General features: G+C 31.1%; 1 protein-coding gene and 1 long non-coding RNA gene across 2 annotated transcripts; both read right to left on the reverse strand.

The window, feature by feature from the left end:
- Positions 1 to 20,337: 20,337 nt before the first annotated feature.
- Positions 20,338 to 21,179, reverse strand: LOC121114267 (general transcription factor II-I repeat domain-containing protein 2-like). Its single transcript, XM_040708183.1, has 2 exons — positions 20,924 to 21,179; positions 20,338 to 20,876 (listed from the first exon to the last, which is right to left on the reverse strand). Exons 1-2 carry the CDS (start codon positions 21,177 to 21,179, stop codon positions 20,338 to 20,340), a joined length of 795 nt encoding a protein of 264 aa, XP_040564117.1.
- A 2,269-nt stretch (positions 21,180 to 23,448) lies between these two features.
- On the reverse strand, positions 23,449 to 24,725 carry LOC121114414 (uncharacterized). Its single transcript, XR_005863260.2, has 3 exons — positions 24,188 to 24,725; positions 24,074 to 24,121; positions 23,449 to 24,002 (listed from the first exon to the last, which is right to left on the reverse strand). It is a non-coding gene; the product is annotated as an uncharacterized lncRNA (long non-coding RNA).
- Positions 24,726 to 24,989: the final 264 nt, after the last annotated feature.

Here is a 24,989-nt window from a genome sequence, read left to right on the forward strand (position 1 = left end):
TGCCTTAACGATACATATACGCAAGGATGACTAAAACGTCGAAAAAAATATCAGTTTGAGATTAAAAAAAGAAACACTGTAGGGAGTATTTTTTTCATTCTTTAATAGATAGTCGTGTTGTTATCTCTTACTCTGAATGATGAATTCCCACCTTCTTTTGGTACATTTAAAAAAAGGTGTAATTAAATAGTAATATATATGTTTAGATATAATTTTACAATATTTTCCCTTCGCTTTTACTGCCATAAATGTTGAAGCAAAATGTTTAATGAAGATATACTACGTATAATTACAGTCTGTTAGAGTAGATTTGAAAACGTCAAACTCCACGAAATTGTAATTCATTATGAACCATATTCTCAGAATAATAACTAATAAAACGACAAAGTAAGAGTATTTCGAAATATATTTGAAGTTTCAAGTTTAAAATAGAAGGCTTAAATTAAATATAATCTACATACTAAAAAATAAACCATCATACATTTATGTTAAATATACAAAATTAAACAATTAGAATCATATAACTAATAATAACAATAAATTATAAATACAGAATATTGAAATAATAGATTGATCCAAATAATATTTTCTTGTTCTGACATCGGAATTCAGTTAAATATGTTATAACTAGTTGTATATATATTTAAGTTGCTAAACACAAGCCAGACGTGGAGTTTAATCAAAAAGATCATCGCCCTTTTTCCTAATGTGGATGTTGCTATATACAATTGTGCACATGATAGATATATCTCAACGGATGAGATCTAAATAATTATTAATAATAAAGTAAATGTCAAAATCATAAAATTAGACAATAAATATACTAATAAAAAAATGTTAGAATTAAATCCATCGTAAAGATTTAGAGCAAAAGCTAATTATGTAGTAATGTCCGGCGATATTACTCCTTATTAAGAGCATCAAAAAAGATTTCCCCCCGTTATTTAGGTATGCTTATATAACAACATACTATTATCATGAAGGATACGCACAATTGCTAATTATAATGCTACACCCAATGTAACTACCCCCATTGTTGTGACCATTTAAGCAGTTGTTTCTGCCTTTATGAGTTTTCTGAGCACCATTTCTTGGGGCTTATCAACCATAGCTAATCCTTAAGTGATAAAAAAGTAATATTTATTGACTACGTAATATTGGGAAACCTAATGATCATACCCAAGTCTTTAAGCGAAGAAAATAGTCTCAGACAAACTAGTTGCAAACCATCCAAAGCTACTTTGTTGTTGTGACCATTTAAGCACTTTTTTTTTCATTTAATGAGTTGTGTATCATAATTCTTGATAATTTTGGCTAAAATAGAATCATATTTTATGATTAGATTTAAAAAAAATGAATACCTACTGTTAGATGGTACAAAATTCAGAGTTCCATTTCATAATTTGGTGTGGATGACTCTAAAAATGCTGAAAATTATCTTAACTTCACAATTTACAATGGGGATATTTCTATAAATGACATCATTACCAACATCCTCCATTAATTAATGATGGTTTCTCCGAAAGGGAAGAATTTACCCGTGTATTTCTCCATACATTTTTTGAACGTAGGATGATTAGCAATGGATAAGGTTATATTACATGCAATAAACATCTTTGTGAGATCAAAGTTAAAGTCTGACTTGATGTATTCATCGTTAGCTTGATTTTATAGATGAATATCCATACTCTTGTTATGAGATGAGGATAATGAGTGGCGTGTAATTCTAGGCAAGGGACTAAAGGTATACATATATATATCGATAAATCCGACAAGTCATCTGTTTCTCATCCAGTAAATATTTTCCAAATTCCTAGGCCTCCATTTCAGAAATCCAGACAGAAGGCGACGTTATTTTAGGCATTTTATTCAATTCTCTATCGACTATCAGCATCTAGTATTATATTAACATTGAATAATAAAGGCGGGAATGATAACGTTCTTGATTGATAGAAGAAGATGTATATTATTTAATCAATGATGCCATAAGTATTTCTTCTCATCTCCTCGCAGACTTTTGTATTCTTACCAAAATTATCAACCTAGTTAATATGGCTTATTCATAAATTGGAAAGGGATTTTTACAGACAACTGAGAGAACTTCCCCCGAAGACGAGGGAATTTATAAGTATTTCTAAATTCAAGATTGATATATTCAAAGATTACATAATACTCACGATGATGGGTTTGGGCCCTATGTTTTCATTCAACCTTTATAAAAGTTTTGATTACTTATATCTAATAATAAATTCATTAAACTTATCATACAATGCTTAATACATAATAGTTATTATATGAAATGAGACTATCAAAATATCCACCCCCTTTCAAATACCAATTTATAAAAGAGTAGTATACATTTTGAACTTTGACGGTTATTGGCAATGACTAATTAATAGGTTACATATAATAGTTAATGACTAGCTTAAATATTTGGATTCCATACTACATTTAATTACGAACAATTCAGTTCAAAATTACAAGCAAAGTGCAACTGAGTTTAATACCTTGACCGAGTATAACTATAACCGATACACTCGATATTGCAATGAGGTGTTTGAAATTAAATATTGTTTAGAATTCAAGCATACTCAAGTAGTCAGGGTTACTTTTACTGTTAGCAAGACCTTATGTAAAAGGTAGAAAGAGGAGTCCACGATATGTACAATGTGTAGGGTTCAATTGTTTACACTAAAGAGACTTGGAGTGGTGGACTCAATTTCCCATAAAATCAAGGTCATCCGTAAGGTTAATATTATTATATATATAACTTATAATCTTTTTTTTTTTTGGGGGGGGGGGCTACAAAACCCTCCAGACCACCCCTGCAGATGCCCCTGAAAACCTAATACTAATCCTGGAGTAGTTTATATTTCGTTCCAGACTGCGATCTCAGGCCGAAAATGGATATATAATCGTTTTCAAATTGTTGACCTTTTTTTTGGGCCTCAATTTAGGTATCCATTTTCTCCCCTAATCTGATTTTTGAGTTGTACAAATATGATTTATACAATTTATTTTAGTTCATAGGAGGTCATTGTAGGTCAATGTGAATAATTTTGAAACACCACTGACGTCATCAAAAGTTCGTCTAAAAAATTAGTCTATACCAAATTTTAAATGAAACTGGTTTAGATATATTTTTTGTGAGACCGATCTAGACCAAATTTTTTTGGGACAAGTCCATACCAAACTTCTTTAAAGGGCCAAATGAGAACGATCAACTAAAAATCCTAGCGGTCCAAGATTTTCAAACCAAAAGTCAACACAAGTAGTAAATATTGCTTCATGGCCCACAAAAACAATTAGCTAATGAAATATCTTCAAGTATAAATTGATTAAATAACTAATAAAGTTGCAAAATTGATGACTTGCATAAACATATACAATACATTTCACACGTTGTAGACTTTCCTCTTCCTTATGTACAGATATGTAGATATGTTTCTACTTTTAGTTTCTTTAAAGGAGTAAATATGCGAGTCATTCTCAGTCATTTCATTCAAAACATTGTATATATGTTATATACGAGTTGCAGCTGGTATAAACACATTGTACAAGTTCGTTTTCATAAAAATTTCATTACCACATGAGTCATTCTAATTACAAACTATTTTACGACTAATTGATGCTATCATTTGATTTTGTTCTATTAAAATTATTTACTTTCGTAATAATTGTGGGCAGTTGAACTTTATTATGTAACACAGAATACTTACCAATTAGTAATTTTCATGAAAGGATCAAAAGTTACATCACATATGAGGTTTGATCAAAAAGATATAGCTATTTGTTAATTCCAAATTCCGTTTTAATATATAATTCTTTATTATAATGAAACACAAATATATGTCCAAGACGTTTAAATTGTTAGTTTGTTTCTGCTTTGCAGTTTTTTTGTCATTAAGAAATTAAAAGAAAAAATAATTTAGTGGAAAATTCTTTAAAACTTTTTTGCAAGATTGTTTATTCTTATAAATTTAGCATTTTGTAATACATTACTATTTTAGAAAAAAAAAAACGACACAATCTTTTAAAAGTATTTTAAAGAACTTTCTCCTAAATTATTTTTTTTTCTTTCCATATTTTTCAATAGTAGAAAATTCCGGATCACACCAAAGGACGTGTAACCTTTTTATCCGTCAAAAACAAACTAACAATGCAAAATGATTCTTGTTTTGCCCCAAAAAAAAAAAAAATACGTAAAAATGGGGAATAATTTTTTTTTATGAAAGATTTATTTTCTTTCTCTTAAAAATAAGGTCATTCGGTCAAATTATGCAGCAGAGTCAACAATTAAAAATTTGATTTTTTTTCAGAAAAGTTTAATTTTTTTGTGAATAGCAACGGATTTTTGAATTTTTTCCTCACAAATTAAATATTTGAATTTTTTTTTTTTTTATAATATTTTAAACTTTTTTCCCGATTTTTTTTTTCAATTATAATTTATGTTAATATTTATAGATTTTTGAAGTTTTTCCCCCAAAATTTAATATTTGAAATTTTTTTTTTGAAATTTTTGAGAATTTTTGGAATTTTTTTCCAAAAAGTTTAATATTTTAAACTTTTTTCCAAAAAAAATTAATTACAAAAACAAAGTCCCCCAGCCCTAAAAAAATAATAATAATACAATCCTGAGAACGCCACTGTTACATAAAAAAATTTCTGAGAATTGAATTCGAAATTGGAAAACAAAGTTATATTTTTGATCAAAGGAGTATTTGTTAAACATCCAGGGTTTCTTCAATTTTTGCATGATGCTCACACAAGAACTTGATATAAAATTATTCTTCGCTTTTTCTATTGCAGCTAGTACAATTTCTTCGTACATGTTACAATATAATCTGTACAAAATTGCAACTTCTATGTGACATATATAGAGTTCACCATAGTTTATTTTTGTGAAGGTAGTATTGAATATGGAATCCTGAACCTCGCACATAAGCAACTGTTCTAAAATACTTTACAAAAAAACAAAAACAACTGTAACACAACATTACTGAGCTAGGACAGATCAAATTCGGCAACCAAAAGCGCTCCATGGCTGTATCTGGTAACAAAAAAAACTATGTTATGCAAATTTAAGTATAATTAATTTAAAAATAAAACAATTATCTTTCAAATGACCTTAAGCAGGTCTCTTTATGATGAAAATCACGCAAGCATTTTAGTGATTTTGGTCATTTTTAGTATGGTAACTGTGACCCCCAACAGCAACAAAACCAAACTCTGGGCTAACCGTGTAGTCACCCCGGCCATACATGAGGATGGCAAACCAGATTGTCAACCTATCGGGTACCCTCTGAAAAGCATTAATAATATCATCAGGGTTCTCTAGTTCAATCGTAACAAGACTGAGTGCAAGATGGGAGTGGCGATACCCTCAAGCAAGGAGGCACACACACATTCCAGCTCTCAAGGGCGATATATTAGCAGGATCTAGGATACTATCTTGGAGACATTTAGGATCAAGGAGGCGTGTGACAAAGTCAGAGAAGATATAAGTAGGTGCTGGCCACAAATTGAGAACACTTCATGTAGTTTTCAGTAAAAAAAATCTACTTATTTTTCGTTTGATTTTTAAAAATAATGCACTTTTGAAAATGGCAGACTCTATTCCTTCCAATAGCGTCTGTCTTTAGTTCACTCAGATAACTAATAGGAGAGTTAAAAGCCTTTAATTCGGATTCGGAATTATGGAGGACTCTGTACATTAAAAAAATAATGATTAATAATCTTCTAAGAAAGAAATAAGACGTAATCTTGATACATTAAATGTCAGGAAAAATGTCTTGAAACATAACATCCATGATTTGCAACATAGACATTTTAAATGTCCTAGGCCTATTGCTTGTATGTGACTTCAAATGATGTTTTTCACAAGGTTTCCTTGGTTGCTTATTTATTACAAACACTCTGGACTTCCGCAAACGGATCGCTAGATAAATGTGGAACTGGAAATGAATAATTGTATAATAATATTAAATGTAGAGATGAAAAAAATAAATAAAAATAGATTTCTAAATGATTGTTTTCACTTTTATGAACAAAAGTATTGTATTTTCATTTTTCTGTTTGTGTGTCAACGTCATTCATAATAATAGTCCTTGATAAAGATAAAAATAATAATTTATGAAATGAATATCAACTCTCATTCAATCGAATCTTTTGTGAAAATTTGTGCAACTACTAAGGTTACAACTGCGTATCTACTATGAGATGATTCCGTCCTTATATATATATATATATATGTTATATCTACATACATATCATGTGTCACTAACCTCATGTCATCATCATGTTCCTACACGGAATAAGTATTATTTTATATTTCAATTATATGTACTAGTGGAGGGACGATTCATTCGAACGAATTAAGAATGAGATAATCGAGTGTTTTTTCTGGAATCGGGAAAATAATGTTAATTTCCTATTTTGATTCTTATTTATTATTGGTATTTAACTATTTATTACTTTTCCAAGTTAAGGGAAAAAATAGCCTCTTTCCCCCAAATTGAGAAATTTTACTTTTTACTACAAAATTTTTCAAATTTTGTAGTAAAAATAATTAATTTTCTGTGAATAACTATGCATTTTTGAAATTTTTCTTAAAAAAATTTATTATTGGATTTTTTTTTCAAAAAATTTTATATTAGTAATTTTATTTTTAAAATTTTTCCCAAAAAATTTTATTTTTTGAGAATAGCCATGGGTTTTGATTTTTTTTTCCAAAAAATTAAATTTTTGGTGAACAGTTGTGGATTTTAGAATTTTTTTTAAATATCCCATTATATTTTTAGATATTTTTTAAATTTTTTAAAATTTTTTTACAAAACCCCCCAAAAAAAAAAAAAAAAAAAAAATATATATACATATATAATCCTGTTTCTTAACTATTATTTGAAATCTTAAAGAAACGGAATTGGCATCTGGAATATTTACTATAATCACATTGGAATCGGGATTGGGATTTTTTTTTTTTGGAATCGTCCCATCACTAATATGTCCATTTGACTGTCTCAGCACAATGTAATTTTAAATGAAAGACAGTTCTTTCTTGTTATTAGGGTCAATTTAAGCTAATGTAGGAAAATAATATTTCTGAGATGTCAATTTGGGCATATTGAGATATGAGGAAGATATTTACGTTTTCTTGAATCCTTCATATTTCCTTTATTTGTCAGCTGATGATTAAAATTTAAAGATGAGTCAAAGCTTTAGCTTATATTAAATAATTGTTAGTTATTACAAAGCTAAATAAAGCAAATAATTATACAACAAACGTAAAGTTGAGTTATCAATGAGTGCCCTTCGTTATATTACCAGGAATGTTAGAAAGGAAATGTATGTAAAGGTATTCATATTTCCTTTGTTTGTTAACGGAGTATTTAAATTTAAAATTGAGTAAATGCTTGTATAGGTAATGAGAAAATTTATAAGATGTCAATATCCGATAGATGGCGTTGATGTACTAAATTGTCGTAGTTAACAAATATAGGGTGCAATTTTTATTAAGTGATCCATTAAAATCTGAAAGCGGCAATGATGTCATCCAGGCGACGGTAGAAGGGCTGGCATCCGTTGCAGATATAGTCTTGTCGTCCCAGTACTGGCTGGCAGTGGCTTTGATAGCGTTGGTGTTTGGATGACGGACACTCCAAGCCTTACCCTCCATATGCACACAAAAGGTGAAGTCGATGGGCTATAGGGCGGTCAAAATTGTCAAAAAAAGAGTCGAAAAGAACACAAAAGAGTACTTCAAAACTCATTCAAAAGAGTTTTGCAACTGAAGAGATAGGTTTCCTTACTTTTTCTCCTTTCTTGGCTGATGGGGTAGACGGTGGTCCTTGAGACGCCCAATTGCATGGAGTGCACGAATAAATATTGACTACGATCACGTTCAAGTGTCATTTTCTCGACTTGTATGTAAGGTAGAGAGCTCAAGTTTGTTTCGTTTTGTAACCAATTGCTTATACTTTAATATACAGAAGTATGAATTAATTGGAATAACTCAACTCAAGTGTAATGAATGTTGAATAAAAAATAGTTATTATTCAAAATAATCTCTATTGACCTCATTAACAGCCTCGGAAACGGGAGCAAGTCTTGATGACAGTCTCATTTGACAGACTCCGGAATTTTTATCAGATCCTAGAAATCAGATCGGATTTTGTAAAGATGGAAGATCTATTGGTGTGTCGTAACCCAACACAAAAAAAGTCCATGATAAGGAGTTGAGGTTCGGTGAGCTTGGAAGTCAAATACTGGGTCCAACAAGGTAAAAAAAATATGACCTCATCCTTTGATCAGCAAACTAGGGTGTTGATTCATACTCACCTTCAATCTCTTCAAGTTCCTTCCTTACTCTCCAGACAAAGGACTTGTTTAAGAAGTTTGAAATCTTAACACCGTTTCGTCTGGCACAGATCGTAACAAGGACACTATGCCATTTCCAATATTGTTGAATAAATACCTCGTTGATCGATGCCATTTTTTTTAACTAACGCTAAACGCTTTTGGCTAGCTGCCAAAACAAAAAAACAAAGTTTTACCTGCGCATGCGGTAAAAGTTAGTTATAACTTATAACTAACTTTGATAGTTGATAATATTGTAGAGAAAAACGCGTGCGAGGAGACAGGGGGGAGAAAGACACATGGTATCATTGTTTAAAATACTGATGTGATTATCAGTGATAATCACATCAGTATTTATCAGTTGCCTGCTTTATTATGATTTTTGAGGGTGTAACGAAAGTATTTATTAGCAAAATGTTTAATAAAGATATAATACATATAATTGACTTAGACGATTTTTATCCGTTACAGTAGATTTGGAAACGTCACACTCCATGAAATAGTAATTTATTTTGAACCCTATTCTCAGAAAAATAACTAATAAAACGACAAAATAAGAGTATTTCGAAATATATTTGAAGTTCCAAATTTAAAATAGAAGGCTTAAATTAAATATAATCTACATACTAAAAAATAAACCATCATACATTTAACTTAAATATACAAAATTAAACCATTAGAATCATATAACTAATAATAACAATCAATTATAAATACAGAATATTGAAATAATAGATTGATCCAAATAATATCTTCTTGTTCTAACATCGGAATTCAGTTCAATATGTCATAACTTGAGGTTGCAAAATACAAGCCAGACGTGGAGTTTAATCAAAAAGACCTTTTTTCCTTATGTGCAAGTTGCATATACAATTGTGCACAGGATAGATATATTTCTACCGATGAGATTTTAATAATTATTAATAATAAAGTTAATCATAAAATAATGTTAGATTTCAATCCATATCTTCTTCCAATCTTAGTAAGAACAGCTTTTAGAATCCCACTTTCATTTATTTCATATTTATCTTTAAAAAAAAAAGTTAATCCATGCAGTCAAATTTAACTGATAAGACAATTCAGGCAACCATTCTTGACTTATTGTAGTTTTCTAACATGACATCGTAAAGATTTAGAGCAAAAGCTAATTATGTAGTAATGTCCGGCGAGATTACTCCTTATTAAGAGCATCAAAAAAGATTTTTTTCTCCGCTATTTATGCTTATATAACAACATATATACACAATTGGTAATTATAATGCTACATCCAATGCAACTACCCCCATTGTTGTGACCATTTAAGCAGTTGTTTTTGCCTTTTATGAGTTTTCTGAACACCATTTCTTGGAGCCTATCAACCCTAGCTAAGCCTTAAGTGATAAAAAAGTAACATTTATTGACTATGTAATATTGGAAAACCTAATGATCATACCCAAGTCTTTAAGTGAAGAAACTAGTCTCAGACAAACTAGTTGCGAACCATCCAAAGCTACTACCCCCGTTGTTGTGACCATTTAAGCAGTTATTTTTACTATTTAATGAGTTGTGTATCATAATTCTTGATATGTTTAGCTAAAATAGAATCATATTTTAGGGTTAGATTTAAAAAAAGATTGAATACTTACTGTTAGATGTACAAAATTCAGAGTTTCATTTCGAAATTAGTAAATATTTTATACTTTTTACTGATAACTTGATCGTCATTTGGCGTGGACGACTCAAAACATTTTTATATGTATTTCTATAAATGACATCAGTACCAACATCCTCCATTAAATTAATGATGGCTCCTCGGGAAGGGATAGGTTTACTCGTGCATTTCTCCATAAATTTTTTGAACATAGATGATTAGCAATTGATAAGGTTACATGCAATAAGCATCTTTGTGAGATCAGAGTTAAAGTCTGACTTGATGTATTCATCATTAACTTGATTTTTTTAGTTGAATATCCATTCTCTTGATATGAGATGGGAATAATGAGTGGCGTGTAATTCTAGATAGGAGACCAAAGGCACATTTATTTCGACAAATCCGACAAACCATCTGTTTATCATCTGGTAAGTAATTCCCAAATTCCTGGGCCTCCTTTTTCAGAAATCCAGACAGAAGGCGACGTTATTTTAGGCATTTTATTCAGTTCTCTATCGACTATCACCATCTAATATTATATTAATATTGAATAATAAAGGCGGGAATGATAACGTTCTTGATTGATAGAAGAGGATGTATATTATTTAATCAATGATGCCATAAGTATTTCTTCTCTTCTCCTCGCACGCTTTTCTATTCTTACCAAAATTATCACCCTTAGTTATAAGTGTACGAACTCATAGAGATAAAAAAAAATAGAGTAAGGATTTGAATAAGTAGTCAAACCCCATGATAGTTGACTAAAACATTCAAATTGAATGTACTAGTAATAAATAGATATGTTAACAATATAGAGGGCTCTTCAAATATTTGAATTTCCATCACTGTTTTTTATAGAAGTATAGGAAAATTCTATACAAAATCGGGAGTGATTAATGTATAAACTGACGATATTTTCAATTTCTTTAGTCAACTAAATTTCGGCTTCAAAAATTGAGATACATCACTCAATTTAGTGAGAGGCTTGCGCTCTACCAGTACCAAGTACCCTTTTTAGTTACAAGGGTGGTTAAGCGGCTTTAATTCATCCAAATACCGACAAAATGTTGTCTTATGTGAAAAATTCCATAGTAACTGTAATTTTGATGTAGCCAAATGTATATACATTGATATATAACATTCGATCATATTAAAAAAATATATATTAAATTATAGAAAGTTGAATTGACTTGAATTTTAAAGAACTACTTCATATCTACATATTTAAATTGATTGAAAATCAATCCGAGACCGAATTTGAAAAAACAAATTCCATTTCTCAAAAAAATATTGTCATTTTTTGTGAGACCGATGAAGATAGATTTTTTGTTTAGGCAAAATTTTACTAGGAGATCGGCCCAGACCAAAATCGGACCAAATTATAACAGTCTAGGCTGATATCCAACAATTACACCTATATAGAATATACGGAATACAATTACGAGAGGTTTCACGCAAGAACAGTCCTATTTTATTCTGTTTTTTTCCGTCCAAAATTTCATTTTTTCCCATTCTAATAAGAGGTGGCTATAAAAAATAATAAGATTGGGCCTTTTCAATTTCTCACTTAAATAATAAAATATTCTTTTGGATCAATAATTTGGTTCATGTTTTGATATTTTTGGATCCCTTTTACAAGGCTCTGTCGATATTTAGTTTAATGACCGTTTTATTAAAAAATTATATTTCTATCTATTTTAAAAAGTCATTTTCTACAAAAAAAAGTTTATTTTATTACTTCAAAATGCCTTCCTTTCAATTTTTTTGAAGTTAATCCACAAATAATCACTTCCAAATTACAACCTCATAGTTTTGATTCGTGTTGTGATGGACTTTATTAAGGAGTGAAAACTGTAGTCCCGTCCAGGTTAGTCTTGGTCTGGTCCTGTTCACTCCTAGATATCATTTCCAAAGCTTATAAAGTTCGGTCTTGATGACGTCAGTCGAACTTTTTTATATCAGTTTCTAGTACTGGAAATCCGAAGGACTGGTCCAAAGGACTGATATGACCGTTTGTAGATCTGGCTGGTACTTGACCGAATAAATAAGGACTGACACAACACTATTCCTGATACGTCATAGGCATCACTCTCTTTTTCCGTCGCAACGGTCCTCATTCTATGTATCAATTGTTCGCAAACGTTGTTTATTTTTAAATTATTGAAGAATGGTTCTCGAAACAGGTTTAAAACCACCGCTACCAATTGCAAGAATTGTCTATGCTTCATGTTACTGGGTGTTCAGTATAAACTTGTGACCTTTAGGCATATTAAAATCCCACACAACCGCATGAAAGAAGCATAAAAGACCCCTCCTATTTTTTTTTTAAAGTAGCATCGACGGTCGCTATCTATGTTCAAGAATGCTTTGCATAAATAAGTATTTTTACAATGCAGCCATTATATAGGTAAAATTTTCAACTAATGCCTTTGTGCCACTTGAAGATGTGGTATATATATTTTTAGATGGGAAAACTATCTACGGATCCTTAGATGGGACAGATCAGTTGATGAATCACTACGTATATAGTATAATTGCGGTAATTGACCGCAGACGACAATTTTCTTGTAGGCAATCTTCCTAGAACCGTTAAGGACATAAAATCTTAGATATACATTCTATGCTTCTAATTAACATAATTATATATGAATATCAGATTTATTTAAAGAAAATATTGCAAAATAATCCTTATTTAAGTAGGGATATTTAAATTATGCCATAAAGTAAGGCTATTATAATTACCTATTCGAAAGTTTCTTATTTGAATGACGCAGAAGGACACAATATTATTATTTAAAAAAAAAGTATTTCTTATTTTAATATTATGTATGCAATCATATTTTAAAAACATCTTATTAATTTGTATTGTTTAAAGAGTACAAGAGATGTTGGGCTAATCTTTTTTTCTTATAATGAAGAAGAAGGATCTATGACTCAAGTGGGAAAAAAGATGGGAAGAAGGAAAATTTATTTACGTTGTGCCCCCATTCCACATACTGTCACAACACCTTGCAGCTAATGCAAAGTTAGTATAAATATAAGATTAAACCATAACGTTTTTCCTACAAATGTTTGACTTCCATCATGCTTTTTAAGAGTTACATCAAAGAGTGTAACTCTTACCAAGAGTAGCTATATGTCGCCTTTCTTGATTGTTTCTATTAGAGTGCGCCTTATATACTCTATGACGTCATTTCTGCTTGTCTTGCTCAGCAGTCGGATCGGTAGATCAAATTGAAAATTATAGGAAGCCCGTTTGCATGATGACATAACCTTCTATAAACGTTGCAGTTAATACAAATCTTTTATTTATCTCTTGTCCAATTCTAATTTCTCAGGGGTTTTGGTGAACGTAAAAAAGCAATGTGTAATTACCAATATTTGCAATATTATTAAACAACATATTCCAAAAAAAAAGAAGTACTTTTGAAGAAGAACAGATTATTTTTAGTTTCCTTAGAAAATATCAGAAATTTTCATTGACTTATAAGTTAGAAATGATTTTCATTTTTTAGAGAATTAGAACATGATTTGATGGGTTTTGAGTTAGTTAGTAGCATCTCCTCTTGGAAGAACACAGTGGAGTGATTTTCAAAAAATAGATTTAAAAAAATTTCGTGTGCTCATTAAAAAAACTTTATGAAAGGGAAACGCATCAAGAGACTAAAAAGAAGCAAGATAAACATTATGAGGAATCTGTGCCTTCCATTAGTACAGTTTATAAGTGGTTTCAAAATTTTCAGAGTGGTCATATGGACACAAGTGACGCTGAACGTTCTGGACGCTCTTTTGAGTTTACAACTCCAGAGATAATTAATTAACTCCATGATATTGTGATGGATGATAGAAGAGTGAAGATGCTTGATATTGCTAGTGCTGTGGGCTTCTCGATTTGGAACCCTATTTTCATTAACTTTGCTACCGCAACTGCTGAGGTGTGAGCTGGTGCATAGTCGAAATGGAAAAGGACTTTTTTTGTGGGCCAACGTTTTTCTTGCAATTTAGTTTTCAAACAGTCCAATAACGATGGATAATATGCACCAGTAATATTATTACCCTTTACCAGATAATCGATGAGAATTATTCCTTGGAAATCCAAAAGACAGTCACCATGACCTTTCTGGACGATTCTTCGATTCAAATGAACACTGAAAAGAAAGAAATAGACCGATCTGGGTGAAAGTTGGAGTGCGTTCTTGCAAGAGATACTACTAACTAAAAATAACGTCGACGGGTGCCACTATTGCCATCTCTTGGACTTTGCTCGGTCTATTCAAAACCATCCTCATGACACACATGTTTTTTACACCAAGGGATAATAAAATTATCATAATCCTTTGGACCAGTGATTTTTATATGACACAAAGTGTCTTTATTACACATATACACCTGGCGATGAATATACATACGTATGTTGTACGTGAGATGATATCAATAAATAAAACGTTTTTACTACCCTGGATTTGAACAGAATATGTAATAAATTACATCTTCATATCATCGATAATTATGATAGAACATAAAGCACAAGAAATAATATCTTCCATCGTAAAATCAACTTTGATAAGCACAAAATAAAATGAAACAATTTTGCATGGTTCATGAATCTTTTGCAATTTTTTTTAATCTTTATGAATAATAATTTTAGATTTAAAGTAGTAGAGACCAGAGACAGTTACAACAGACCCCTTTTGTACAAAAGTTAAAAAAACTAAAGTCACAAAACTAAGGTACATTAAATGAGTTGTAAAAAATATGACATTGGACAAGAGATAAACTTTTTGTGGGTTCAAGGGAGTCTGCAGGGAGTGGGCTGGAGGATCTGTAGCCCACAGGCTCAAAACCATAAAAAAAGAAGAATTTTTCTTTTTTAGAAGAAAATTTAATTTTTGAAATTTTTTTTGGAATGGTTTATTTTTCAAAAATTTTAATCCAAAATCCAATACAAAATCCCACCTCTCTCCCAAAAAAAAAAAATATATATATATATATATAATCTTGTAGACACCCTGAGATTGCTTCTTGAACAGTGTTTTTATTTTCTAAAGCTTTTATCATTATTATTTCATTCTTGAAGAGAGAACATCTAAGTAATGAGTATTGCGTGATAGATTAATAGTAACTCGGAGGATTTGTTGTAGATTTATAATTATAGGTCGTTGTTGGACCCAGAGTAGAATTGAGGATCGACAACAGAGTTATTCCGAGTCCCTGCAAGATATGGAGTGGGATTTATGTTTATTTCCTTACTACCATATTTGCTTGCAGCTTTCCTCCTTCAAAACATTCTTCAAATAATACCATAATGACATTACTTTTTATTTTTTAGCATACCGACATAATTTCTCCTGAGTGTTTTGTCCATTGAGCTACGTTATTCCATTCATATTTTTTTAACAAATATATACATTATATTTGTAAAATATAATGCAGATTACTGTGAATTAATTTAATTTAATATTATTTTTGTAAACTCTTCTTTGATATATTCGGTAAAAGTTATTTATTGAGAAATCAAGGATATAGGTCGAAGTCAACGTAATACAATACGTTAAAAATGTATAATCACCCATAACTTACTAGGAAATTGAGATATATAACTCAATTTGATTTTAATCAGAGGTTTTGTGCTCCACCGAATGCCCATTCTAGTTCATTTTTCTATTATTGTATATAATTATTTATCATAACTCAAAACTCATTGAGGAGATATTCGAGATATCGTAACACTCAATAGAAAGGATTAATTGGCAACAAGTGTTGTAATTTGTAAAGTATTGTTTATCTATGATATTAAATATGTTTTCGCTTCATAGAGAGCATGTTTCTGTAGCCATGCAAGACCCTGAAAAGTTTTTGAGAGTGAATATACCCAATCTATATTACATATCAGTGATTACATCTTAACTTCCTATTATACATTGAAATTTAATAATTCAACATCATAAAAAGTCTAGTTATTTACTACTCAAAAATGCTATTTAGTCTAATTTTTAAATTTCTAACTCAAATTCGATAATTTTTTTACTGTTGCAACTGTCTTTCTGTAATATGTCTATATAATATTGGGCTGCAGGAGTGATGCTACCTTTCGTTATTTGGGGGGGGGAACTTAGCCTCCAAGTTATTAACACCGTAATACAGTTAATTAGTACAAATTGGTGTATACTATTTGTTGTGTTCAAGTTTTAACTTGTATAAGGAACCTGTATAAGTTGCAACTTAAAAATGAGATGAATAATTTTAAATACAGTACTTCATATGGGCATAATGCAATATTTCATGGATGATAATAGATGTATTAATGCTGTCATTTTTGAGTAGTTTATACAAACTACTAAAATTTAATTAATCTATGGCACATTATAAAGGACAAATAACCATAATTATATTACTCATAAATACATAATTACCATACGATTTGAATAGATCAAAATGAATAGTATCAATGTATAGTTGGTCATTGGAATGATGGGTGTTCTAATTTAATAATTCATTTTAAGACAAATAAATTGTATCTTGCACAATTTGCTTAAGCAAGTTGCAACTTATACAGAAATCGTAATTTGTACAACATTGTTTTTTTTTTTTTTTTTTTTTGGGGGGTAGGGTGGGAGAGGGGGCTTTAGAATTTATCGGGATACCCCCTCCCCATTTTGCGTTCAAAGGTTTATGTATGAAGTAATACTCTTTTGTTGTGTGTCGTTTAAGAAAAAACAGAAATAAAGAATATGTGTATTAGTATATAATGAGTATCTTATTTTTTTAAAAAATTGCCCAGACATTTTTGAAGGATTCAAGGAGCAATAAAGGCTTGCGCGCGCACCATCTGATATAGAAAGTAGGACTTCCATAATTTGATAGTAAGAAGGAAGAAAAAAACACATTTTCGATCCTTTTGCAAAAGAAAATACTATTTTTCACTATCCTAATTTAAATTTTATTTTTTTAAATCATTCATATTAAAAAAGTTTTACTTAATCGGAAACCTTTGAGCGCAAAACGGAGGGGAAGGAGCTACCTACGTTCGTTTCTAAACCGCAGCTTTAGCGATCGTTAAATCTTTGCTATATCAACTTTTGTTTTGGACAATACATCCTAATGTACATAAACGTATAAAGTAAAATATATATATATTGGGATTTTCTCCTTATCTAGGTTTTTGGTTCAAGATTGTTATTATATTGACGCAAATATATATATATATATGATACATCTATTTTTTTTTTCCTTCCATAAATAGCTATATTTAGGGGATTTTGTGGTTTATTTACACATACCATATGGAGTCAAAAAATATACTCAATGTATGTCTACATTATAAAAAATATTACATACTATATGACTCTTTTTCAATTCAAATAAATGAGTCTACAACTATTCGACACGGCAATCATTCTTCAGGGATATTTTCCATTAAATAATCTGATTCCATCTGGCATATTCATACATATAAATTGATGTAGCATATGGGTTCATGTCTCATCATTATTTGAACTAATCAGACATTAGAGTTGAGGTTGAATATATGAACCAAGTGGTACGGAAGTCCCATCAAAGGAATTAAATTACTCATACAGATTATGGTTTTTATTAGTATATGTCTTGATACTTTGTCATAGGTTTCATATTGTCCCCCATTTGATGAATATATCATTTAAAGCGCTTGCCCTAGTTCTGAACGCGAGGCAGTTACAATTATTTTTTTTTTCAGCCATTTTTTAAAAATGGCTGACAATCATGAATATTATTAATTTCAAATTGTGACAAAAAGAATCCAAATTTTCACAACATAATTTGTTTTTTTTTTGACAAAAATGCTGTCTTTTCAACAAACTTGACAACTAGATTTCAGTCAGATGGTGTAATTCCCGCCTTCCCCGTAGTTATGGACCTATTTGCACCATTCTTGCTCTTCATTTGCAGTGTGAACTGGTTCCCCACCCTGCTGTCGCAATATTTTGGAGTTGGATAGCAAAAGCTCAACAGTTAATAGAGCATTTTGAAAGATATTGAAAAATACACATATTTTTGGGGGAGGGGGGGGGGCAAAGTTGATATTTTTACTACTTTAAATGACAAATTTCCAATATACGTTTATAAAAACTCCATAAAATGACTTTATGAATAAAGCAGACTTTACACCTGCATTGAATACTACTTAATGTTAATGATAAACACTGATATTTGTATATAACCAAAGTAATTTATACTGAAAATCCGTGAAAAATTTAATAGTTGACATTTCAATTTTGAATTTTTTTTCCAAAATTTTAATTGTTGTGAACAGCTGTGGATTTTTGAAATTTTATCCACAAAAAAATGATCTGGGTGTGAATAGCTATGGATTTTTTTTTTTTTTAAATCACCCCTCCCCCTAAAAACAAAATATAAATATATATATATATGATTAAGCAATAAATGTTTTATACACACTATGGTATAATTCATTCTATTTGTAGATCCCATTTTGATATCCAATAGGTTACTATATTTCTTAATACTAATGAAAACCAGGATTTTCATTGTTATAAAACTTGCTTCTTCAGTCCCCCGAAATAGACGACATCAAAATTGTGACGTCTCGTGAAAACGCTCACTACTTTTCATTGAATGAACTTGAAGTTAATAGAACATTAATTCTAGGGCACCCTGTACATTGTACATATTCAGACAGAGAGAGGGTCTATCCATAAAATTAGTATTGTTAATATGGTTTTTTGATTAAAAATAAAGAAAACAGATATGTAGGTTCATATACCAAAAATAAAAAGATAAAGAAAGGTGGATTCACAACAGTATTGTTAATGAATCCTTGACAATCAATGTCACTACAAGAGAGGGGAAGGAATGATAAAGGAATTGTTTCTATTTGAAGTTGTTATTTTGTCATTATAGTAAACAAAAAGATTGAATTCTATTGTTTTACTCTTTTCAATGATGAGATGGTCGTCATGATGATAATATATTATTATGTAAAGAGTCCTCCACCTAATGGAAATACATTTATTAGTACTGAAGGACTGAATGAAACCTTAACTGAATACTTTTTAATCAAAAGTATTCCCCTTCGTCAATGCAATTCATTTATGTACTTCAGAGTCTTATATTAACAACATTGAGTTAAATCACTAGATTTTTATTCAAATTCTGAGAAATCGGTTAAACTACCTCAAACTTGAATAAAGGGTAGTGCTGTAAATTCCTTGTATTTTTTCGCTTTCCCGTTTTTTTGAATTGGTAATCTGAGGAATGAATTTTATTTTCCTTAGCTGTTGATATTATTATTCAACTCCTGAGTAGTGAACTAACTTCCTTTCCTAATAGATTAAATTATATTCAAGACCTGATTGAATTTTTATGTGTCCTCATAAAGGACGAAGAGTAGTCTTGAGGATTTGCTGCAGAGTTATAATTGTAAGTCCTTGTTGGACTCCAAGTAGAATTGGAGATTAGCATCCGTGTAATTCTTACCTATTTTCCTCTTTACCTCCTCCCTGGTAACAGATGATCGTAGTTGATCTAATGAAATTTCATGACAGCTAAGTTCTAAACATTGTTCAAATTGTCGGGGATACCATGTCTATTTTCGTTTTTCTATTTTTTTAACACGCCCATGCACAGGATTTTCATCACTAATAAAGGGTAAATTACAAATTGCATAGTACAGACGCTAGTACAAGCTATAGATTGTTTTCATTTGATGTCATCATTGTTGATGTAGGCCATTTTGGGAGCCTAAGCAACAAAGTTTTATAACAATACTAATCCTTTTTTCCTAATTGTTATGGGAAATTGAACTAAAGGATGTGAAAGTGGGGCCAACAAATAAAAGGGCTGTCCCCCTACTCCCTAATTTCATATTATGTATATCAGGGGTGTGTAACCTTTTCAAGAGCAGGGCCAACTTTCAGAATGCAACAATTGTCAGGGGTGCACCACGAAACCCTGAATTGGTATTTTTGTTTTTATTTAAATTTGAAATAATAGCATGTACAACTTGGATAGGAAACAAGTAACTTGTTTTGTCCTTGAGATTGAGCAGCTGAGATAATTTTTGAGATATATCATTTAAGAACGTGAGGCACATTCGCCAGAGAGGATCACACAGTTCTTGAACCTCTTTTTGTTTCAACTTCAGGAACAGAATGATCTCATCTAATAAAAACGTTGCAATATTGATGCTCTGCTAGCCAGTGAACCTCTGTGAAATAAATAATATCCTCTGACTGTCTCTCAAGAACTCTTGAAACTCTCTGTGGTTTAGTCCTCGTGAGCGTATGTAGTTTACTGTTTTTAACTACAACGGAGTTAACATGACCCATATTGATAAGTTTAGTGCTCAGGTTCTCCTAGTGTATGATGCAATGAACTGCAATGCCATCTGGCTTGAACTCACGTACTTTGGTAATGAGGCCATTTTGACAGCCAATCATAGAGGGTGCACCATCTGTACATAGTGGTACACATTTCCTGAAGTCCTCAATTCCCATTTTCTGTAGTGATGCTTGAACACCTTCAAATATATCTACAACTCTTGCAGTGCCTTTCAACGGGTTCAAGTCAAGCAGTTCTTCAGCTACATTGAAATCCTTATCTACAGCTCGAATCAATACAGCCAGCTGTGCTGTGTCTCTGATATCTGTACTCTCATCTAATGCAAGTGAATAGCATTCAGTATTATTAAGCTTCACCTTTAATTGATATGGTATGTCTGACCCCATATCTTCGTCTCGTCTGACTATAGTGTGGCGTGAAAGAGATACATCTGAAACACATAGCATTTGTGAGCACTTAACTTCAGCAAATTTCTGTAAGCACTCTTTCACTATTTGATCATCAGCGAATGGCACTTGGTGTTTGGAGAGAATCTTTGCAATCTCAAGGCTCACTATAGTATTGGCAATGTCACCCTCAGATGATCGGGTTAACACTTGCTGCTGCCTTGTAGATTTTTGGTCAACTTTTCTGCTAGCTGTCTTTTCTCCTCTATGTTGTACTTGCCATACTTTTCACCATGATTTGTTTCAAAATGTCTCTTAATATTGTATTCCTTAGTTTGAGCTACTGAATTCTGGTAGATTAAACACATAGCTTTGTTATTTACTGATGTCAACAAGTATTTATCCTTCCATTCAGTATTGAATTTCCTGTTTTCTTTAGCCACAGTTCTTCTTCTTCTTTTAGTAGCCATGATAACCAGACAGCACTTAATTGTTAAACTTTTCGGGACCGACGGACCATGAGAGTCCCAACACCTTAATTGAAATTATATCTAGTACACGATGACTAGATAAATATGTAAATAACTCTTGTGGATTAAATCCAAAAGTCTCTACTGGTTCTAAAAGGAAGGAAAAATATCTTTTTCAACGTGTATTTCTGTGTGTATATTCTCTTATTTAACACTCTTTGCATTGCCGCTGTAATCACCATCCTTGACTAAAAATTTATTTGTACCTATAATTGCATTTCAAAAAGGTAAAATAGCTTCTAACTTTTTTCTGGATTTGTATAATATTAATATTTTCATAGTTATTAAAATATGCTTAATTTTTTCCCGAGTAAATATCCATAAATAAATTACTCGGAGAGGAGGAAGGACCACAAAATAAATGGCAACGTGCGGCCTGCGGGCCACACGTTGCCAGCCCCTGACCTATATTAATAAAGCAAAGTTTAAACATCTTTATGTATGTATGAAAAACAGTCAGGGGGTGCACTGAATATAAGGCTCCTTGATGTATGTTTATCATAAACATATTTTGATCTAAGAAATATCAATGTAGTTGTATTCATGAAATATTGGAGGTGGGTATTCAGGGTGTGCGGAATATTGTGATTCTTGATGTATATTATAAACATAATACGCTCCTAGTGGTTCACATAAACAACCCGTTAGCTGGGTTATATTTTAGGATATTCGAAGGGCTCTTTGAATCACAGGGAATCGGGGTATATGTAGCCTTTGATATTTATATGGAAGGAGTGAACAAGATAAAACTCCAGATTTAGGAGCTGGAGGAAGTGTTGTCTTGGATCTTATAACAAAAGCCAAAGTACCTTAAGGAAAAACCACATAATTTATTTTGATAATTACTTCTCTTCAATCAAGCTATTAGAACGACTATCAAGGATGAATATTTGTGCGTCAGGAACTCTCCGCGACAATAGACTTATCGACTGTCCTTTTCCTAAATATAGCGAGCTTAGGAAATCTTCGAAGGATTCTCATCAATTTTCGACTACAGAAAATATTATTGTCATGAAGTATAATGATAACAAGACTGTGAATGTTGCGGCCAATTTTAGATCATTAGCAATATCCACAAAAAGACAATATTCAACTAACACAAAATCTCATATAACAATAAATAGGCCTATTATTGTACTTTTATCAAGAAATATGGAATAAAGTCTAATCAGGGAAAAATTTCTGTTGTTCCATTGGAAGAAGTCCGATATGATCGAACAAATCATTGGATACGGCAGTGCAAATCTAGAAAATGTGCAAACTGTAAGATGATTTATGTTTAAATGGTTGATTTTATTAGTTTGTACAATCCAGTTATAAAATAGTTTAAATAGAACTGGTGTTATGATCTGAAAAAAAAAAAAAAAAGTCAAAAATGCTAACGACTTAGTCAGAGGTATGGAGTTGGATTCGAATATTTTAGATCAAAGATGTTTAACTCAACCTAGTTGGAGTAATTAAACTATCAATAGCAGGAGACATGGAGTTAAAATCGTAATAAACCTTGTTTTCATTTTCATTGCTCTTCAATTGTAAAAATAATACGTATAAAGGTGTAGTTATTATTTTTTCATTCATCAACTATTATTAAAGCTTCTTCATTTTCCTCATCATCTTCAGATGAATTTTTGGAGCATTTTGACTTTCTTATTGTATAACTGACGTTTACGTCTGATGGTATTAAGATTTTTAGAAATCTACAATCAAAACATAGTTTTTCTTAACTTTTATTTTTCAGTAGACTCAGGTATTTGGGGATCCTCTTCCACTGTCTAGCCAATTATTCAATTGGTATAGTAAAATTCGAACTGTGGTAAGTACTTCAATTTAAGGCAGTCAATTATTTGCTTCAGAGCTTACAAATTCAATATTTGCTTTGTATTGTTATTGACTATAAGTTAGACTTATGTTGGTCAGGAACCACCCTAAAGTGGATTACTTTACAAATACATTATTAATGATAACCGAACAATTTGGTTAGTTCATGTTTAAAAGTGGAGTAAGAGATATGGTATATCTTATAAATACGAGAAGAGACGGTGTATAACTTGTAGATGACTGCAACCACATATATCGAGTAGCTTATAAAACATCTCACAAGACTTATTGGAAATGCAAGCGAGATGGTTGTAGAGGTCGAGTTCATATTATGATGGAAAATAAAACTCCCATTATAGTAAAGAGGTATTGCGAATTTATAGAAAATATATATTATTTATATTGTTTATTCTATTATTTGTGTTCCACACTACTATAACATGCCCAATCTTGGTAATAGCAATAAAAGACTCAAGAACATGTAAAATTAAATTAATCCCTGTAGTAACAGCAATTCAATCAAAACATTGCTGTAATTGCAATAACTATCCTGAAGGAAATCGTTATACTGAAATAGTGTTTCCAAGATCCCCGCTCTTTCGATCCGGTACTGATAGTTCATTTTTAAAGATTATGCAAAAAAACAACAACAACATAAAATATGCAATTTTATATTTATATTATATTCTAACGAGGTAGTATTCGTCCGAGTACAAAATCTTAGCCTTGGTTGTAAATAGAATGAATAATTCTGGTGAATATCGTAAAAACCCTTTCCTTCCTCTCCTTGACTGGTTTTTTGGAGTTTTTTCCAAGCACAACCATATATTAATATATAAAATCCCTTGAGGTATACTCAAAAACGTCTCTGTTACGTTATCCAATGGCCTCTGGAAGCTTAGGGCTACGGTCGACCTAATCTTAATCTGTCATGAGATATCATGACTAAAAAAAGGTAAAAAAAGATACCTTGATTTAGCTGCAAAATTCGAAATTGAATCATTTATATTTCTTACCAGGGATAAGTTAAAGGGATTCTGATGATGATCGTTGCAAGTCTCATCCTATTTAATTTAGACATTTCAAGCCCAAAAGTTATTTACAAGCAATAAAATATTACAAATACTCACAGTATCTCTTAAAAAGTGTAACAATTTCTTGAGTAAAAGATTAAGAACATATAAAATCAAAGTCCTCACTGTTCTCAAACACAGTTGGAATAGCATGAAGCTTAAGGTAACGACGACAGAGAGGATTGAAATCAGTCCTCCCTCCTTATAGTCCTCTTTTTAGAAATATTTGCTTCATAATCTTTAATTTTTGTTCGCTTCCTAGTTTTTTCTTGGTATAGCACGAACCCAACTATGAAGAAGTTCTTCATTTTTAAAAGGGAACCGCTGAAAAACTATATGATTATGTTTGCCTTCAGTAGAATACCCTGATCCACATCCCGGACCACAACACAAAGTGGGCATTTCCTCCACTTTGCTTCAACTCTAGCACTAGATCACTCTTTAAAATTGCCACGATTTTTAGTTATGATTGTATCATGACGTCATTCTATAGTGCATTTGCCTAATTATGAAATAGCTATTTGTTGTTTTAGTGACATAGAGACTAAATTTAATGAAAATAGATACAGCTGTTCTTCTCTCATCTTTCGACTCCAGTTGTAGAGCATCAAAATAATTTATCAGTCGCCCCCTTTTATTAGTCCAGCCCAGATAATGTCACGTCAAGGTTGAGGGATTGCATAGATTAAAAATCTTCCGAAATTTGTGTCCAATTTGTCAACTACTTAACATTCCTTGCTGGTTATCCCAATTATGAATATATTTATAACTATTTGATGATCATAAAATATATGATATAATCATATTTGATAATGCTACAGTCTCATGTATAATTTCATGACTTATAATGACTTTATGA

This window comes from Lepeophtheirus salmonis, chromosome 3 (assembly GCF_016086655.4).
Source record: "Lepeophtheirus salmonis chromosome 3, UVic_Lsal_1.4, whole genome shotgun sequence".
Lineage (NCBI taxonomy): Eukaryota > Metazoa > Arthropoda > Copepoda > Siphonostomatoida > Caligidae > Lepeophtheirus > Lepeophtheirus salmonis.

Coding starts and splice junctions, on each gene's coding strand:
- LOC121114267 (XM_040708183.1), bottom strand. CDS start 21,179: ATGGCTACTAAAAGAAGAAGAAGAACTGTGGCTAAAGAAAACAGGAAA. Junction 20,877..20,923: donor CAAAAATCTACAAGGCAGCA/GCAAGTGTTAAC, acceptor CCAATACTATAG/TGAGCCTTGAGATTGCAAAG.